The sequence below is a fragment of the Hypomesus transpacificus genome, chromosome 14, assembly GCF_021917145.1.
Source record: "Hypomesus transpacificus isolate Combined female chromosome 14, fHypTra1, whole genome shotgun sequence".
Taxonomy (NCBI): domain Eukaryota; kingdom Metazoa; phylum Chordata; class Actinopteri; order Osmeriformes; family Osmeridae; genus Hypomesus; species Hypomesus transpacificus.
The window spans coordinates 4,495,895-4,500,738 of NC_061073.1; the positions used below are offsets into that span (position 1 = coordinate 4,495,895).

The following is a 4,844-nucleotide window of genomic DNA, read 5'->3' on the forward strand; positions in this document are numbered from 1 at the left end:
TTAGTCTACGTTTTGATCTCATTGTTGCAGAAATGTACTCCAAAATATAAGCTTATGTAGGCGCTCACTGAAGCTTGCGACCCGACTGGCGGACTGGTAGGATAAGGAACTGCGCTGCACGTGTTTGAGCACACAGCCAGTGCCATGGTTACCGGGAACGCTCCTCGGGGCGGTAGGAGAGTGAGTAACTGGCGCGAGAAAGCTTGAGTACACTGCCCTGGGGAAGTAGAGTGACACACACGTATATAATACACACACACACCTACTCAAAGGGGCAGTCCCAAGTGTGCGCAATGCATTTGCTTCACATTCGGGTCCATGTGTGCGGATCAGTGCTTGTGTTGACTGAGCGGGCTGTAGGAGGTCCTCGTAGTTCTCTTGTTTCACATAATAAATAGTGAACACCGACAGGCTTTTATCTAATCAATATTTTTTTTTTCATTTTTTTTTTCATGAATCTAGACCGGTCGCCTCAGCAAAGCGCCGAGGTCTTTGTAATTACCGGACTGCGTGCTGGTGCAGTTCACACGTGAGTTGGAACTGTTCCACAGCGGGGACGCGCGTGCGCTCTTGCTTTTGTACAGACAGCTCGCAAAGTGGCTGTTCAGGAAACCAGATCATTCCGAAGTGCAGCACTACTGGGCAACACTCTGTCGCCGTCACTACCGGAGTCGGGAGAACACTCACCACATCTCCTTGAACCTGTCTGCTGATCTTGGAATATTTCACATTCCCGGGCCAAATATAATTCGAAAAGGAGAGAAGTAATGGATGAAAGAATACCGCACCTGCAGGATAGACAATTTATGGATCACACAGATTTTCTTGGGTAAGCTGGACATGACTCTACATTTTTTCTCTGTTCATAAACTTTGTAGTCGATGTCGTCTTATGCCTCTTAATTATATTAATACTCATATTAATATTTAATCATGTTTGTATTCGCTGTAGGATGGAATACCCCTCTCTCTACATGTGTAAATCCAAACGTGGATTGAAGCGCGAGGACGGCAAGGTAGGCGCGCGGAACTTTTCATGATCTATGAAACTGGATGTAAATGACATGGGATTGATAACTTGTCACATTTTGTAGCAAAATCCACTTGGTGGACCTAATGCTGTCTCTCATTACAGAAGTCTTACCGAACTTTGGTTTGTCTCCAACAGCAGGACGCTTACAAGTTGCCTCACCGCTTGATTGAGAAGAAGAGGAGAGACAGAATCAATGAATGTATTGGACAGCTGAAGGACTTGTTACCCGAACATCTGAAACTGACGGTAAGATCCTGACCATATCCTTGTTTAACACTGATGTTAATCGTTTTGGTAGGCTCTATTTCAATGTTGGACTTCTAATGCAAAAGCCCTTTTCCCCCCCCTCAGACGCTGGGACATTTGGAGAAAGCGGTTGTCCTGGAGTTGACTTTGAAGCATTTAAATGCTTTGACGGCCGTCACCGAACAACAACACCAGAAGATTATTGCTCTGCAAAACGGTAAGCTGCGGAATCACTCTGTGTTAAGTTACTTTGGGTAACTTTTCTGAACGCTTGTTTGAAAATGATATGCAATGGCGCCTTTATATGCTTAGAAAGTTTATTTAGAGATATTGGCATTTGTAATGTAAAACTCAACGACTTTTCATCTGTGTATTCCAGGTGATCGGTCGATGAAGTCGTCCATTCACACTGATTTGGACGCTTTCCACTCAGGGTTCCAGGCGTGTGCCAAAGAGGTGATGCAGTACCTAAACAAGGTAGAAAACTGGACGACGCGAGAGCAGAGATGTGCTCATCTCATCAATCATTTACACAAGGTCTCCGCGCAGTTTCAGCCTGCTGCACCGTTCCTCTCGCAGCTGGCGGCAGGGGGAAGCGAAAGAGCGCGATATCCAGAAGGCTGACGGTCAAGCCAACTGCGTACCGGTCATACAGAGGACCCAGACCGGCGAACTTAACGAGACTGACACCGATACGGACAGTGGTTATGGGGGTGAGCCTGACAAGAACGAAAACAAACTTGACCAAGGATGTGAGCGCGGCAAAGCGCAAGCATCCAAAGCGGTAAAGATAAAACAGGAGTTTGGAGATGATCGCGCCGCCAAGAAGCCAAAGATGAACTGGGGAGGTGCAGTCGTGGCGGGGGCAGACGCCTCCACCAGACCCGACCTGGCCTTTATTAACTCTTTAATGGGAATAGCGGGTGGTATCGGACAACAGACACCCTTTTGCATGCCTTTCTATTTCATCAACCCGTCAGCGGCAGCGTCCTATGTGCCTTTATTTGATAAAGGCAACCTAGAGAAATATGTATATCCAGCCGCAGCTGCGCTCACGTCCCCATTCCCATGGCTATACCCTGGGCTCCCCGCACACACGGCGGCCGCCGCCGCTGCATCTTTCCCCGGGTTATCCACGGAGAAGGGCTCCAGGTTTGGGTCCTCCTCCCACGCAAACGACTCTCCCTCCCACGACAGTGACGCTTCGAACGAGGCCGAGTCGGGCTCACCCGAGCAGAGAGAGGAGAGTCAGGATGGTGACGGCGAGGGGGATGACTCCCAAGACAACGACAACGATGGTACATAATCGGATGGATTTTGCAACCATTTTCTTGCTTGTAAAAACGGGCTAATTTATCTGCGTATTTTAATTTCAGTTGCATTCTGCATAGGATTTTCTGTATTTTCGTATTCTTTCATATTTTCTTTTTTATTGCAAGTAGTTTATAGGAAAAGAAAGTTTCACAGTTGTACTTCTCATGTACCTTGGCTACAGGGGAGGTTGTGACGTGTGCCTTTTGCACTTAATGCTAGATGAAACAATCTGAATGAAAATCGACAATGATTGACACTAACAAACACACATGTATTGTATGTAGGGCATATTATGCTTGAAATAGGTGTTTCCTCAATAATGATAATTTGAATGGCAATCAAAATGTGCCAAAAGATTGAATGAGACAAATTGCTTCTAGTTAGACACCCCTATTGTCTCGATCAGTTGATAGTCACTGTCTGATGTTACAACTGACCTATAGACCAAGGTGATCATTTATACTGCTGACTCTGTCTGGACAGCCAGTGGTCTGCCTCTTCTGTTGGCTATCCTTTGATCTGTTTCCATATATGCCTGCACTAAATGGGCCTATGTAATAAGTGCTTGAATTAGTAACTTACATACCTCATTGCCCAGACCTGCAGAGTTGTCATATCCATCATACAAACTTCTCGTTTATGTAACCTTCTGGTTGGTTTTTGTATTTATGTTGTTTTATTTCTTCCCCATGCTGATATGTTTTCAACTTTTAAAAGGAAACACTTGGTATCGTTTTAGAAGTGTTGGATGTCAGGCAGGCAAGTCGTTAATAGGTAAACACCTTTGCTCTGACTAAGCTGCCCCTCTGGTACTATAATATAGAAATCATAGCACCTTATAGATCTTTGATATTGAATGTAACTTACCTGTATTTTTCTGAACTACAGAGCTGTGTTTGTAAAATGACAAAAGTTCTAGTTATTTGCTCGTTAAGAGGTAAGTGCACTTGTTTTTGAGTCAAGCACTGTATCCTTTCCTTGTTTTGGTTCGTTTGATCTCCCTGATTGAACAATGTATCTTACGGGATTCAGGCTGGTTCAGTCACGAGCCAACATTTGAAGTGTCAGAAACACACTTTGACACAAACCCATGCCTGAACACAGAACCACTAACGAGGACACCTCGAGGACACGAGTACTGTGAACAGTAGTTGTGATCCTTGTCTTGTAAAGCTGTACACGCCATCCATGGGTTTAAAATGTTTTCTAACGAATACGTTTCCGGAAAGTGTTTGTTTTGTCCTTCAGCATTCCCTGTGAGTTCTTAAGAAGATCATTCTTAGTTTTCAACCATGCACCTAGTCTTTTTTAGCTTCTGTTCAGCTGTTCTTGCCTCAAATCGGCCATGTTTTCAGTTGTCTTGTACTCGTGTCTGTGTAAATAGCTCTGTGAATATTCCATGAAATATACTGTATGTAGAAGTTGTAGAAGAAGAAGTCTATGGATTTTTTAAAAAATTTAACTGAGCAATTGTTGCAAATTTCATTATGCTTTACACATCTGCTGGTCTAAATTATTGCTGATGATGAGTTGTAAAATAAATATATAAGAAAAAAGATCCTTGTTCCAAAGTTATCCATGTTCTTTCAACTGGGTTTTCATTGGACATACTTGTCCGTGCACTGGACTCCCCCCGACCCTCTGTAGTTTATTATGTTGTCTGAGTTAGTTACGCTTTACCAAGAGAGAGAGAGAGAGAGGGTGGGGGGTGATACAGGGCCTCGGGTCTGTAAGCTACTGTTCCTTTTGTTGTCAGTCCTTTGATCAGCTGACCAGGAGTCACAGTGGAGGCATGTACAGTAAGCCAAGGCTTACGGCCGGATCATCCTCCTCTCACATGACTAAGGAGAATGTGTTTTTTACACTCTTTACAGGAAGTGGGTCAGAAAGGGGGGGGGGGGGGTCCAGGAGACCCCTCCTTAACCTGACTGCCGCGTCAGCCAAGATCAGACCCGCCTCCGTCTCTGCTCACATACTGTGTCAACACATTATGTACCATAATATACCAAGACAAGGTTATTTGTGGAATCTAGAACCACCAGTCTACAGTTGCTAAATGATTGTTCTGAGCAGTACTTCTTATCGTCACTAAAATGTACTCTTCAACCTTAGAGGGTTAACAACAGCCCAACTTCGTAGTTATGTGTTCATCAATGAGTGGATACATGGGGGGGGGGGTTAAGATTAGAATTGTGTTCTCCCATAAAGCCATGCCAGTGCTTAGTCTGAAAGTCAATAACTACAGTGTGGAC

The 4,844-nt window shown here is 44.5% G+C and overlaps 1 protein-coding gene across 1 annotated transcript; it reads left to right on the top strand.

Annotated features, from left to right (window-relative positions):
* Positions 1-281: 281 nt before the first annotated feature.
* bhlhe41 (basic helix-loop-helix family, member e41) lies at positions 282-4,136 on the top strand. Its single transcript, XM_047034924.1, is given in 6 exon segments — positions 282-829; positions 952-1,015; positions 1,168-1,278; positions 1,384-1,495; positions 1,658-1,878; positions 1,880-4,136. Coding segments are annotated over 6 exon segments (1,275 nt in total). The 5' UTR covers positions 282-767; the 3' UTR covers positions 2,585-4,136.
* The last annotated feature ends 708 nt before the right edge of the window (positions 4,137-4,844 follow it).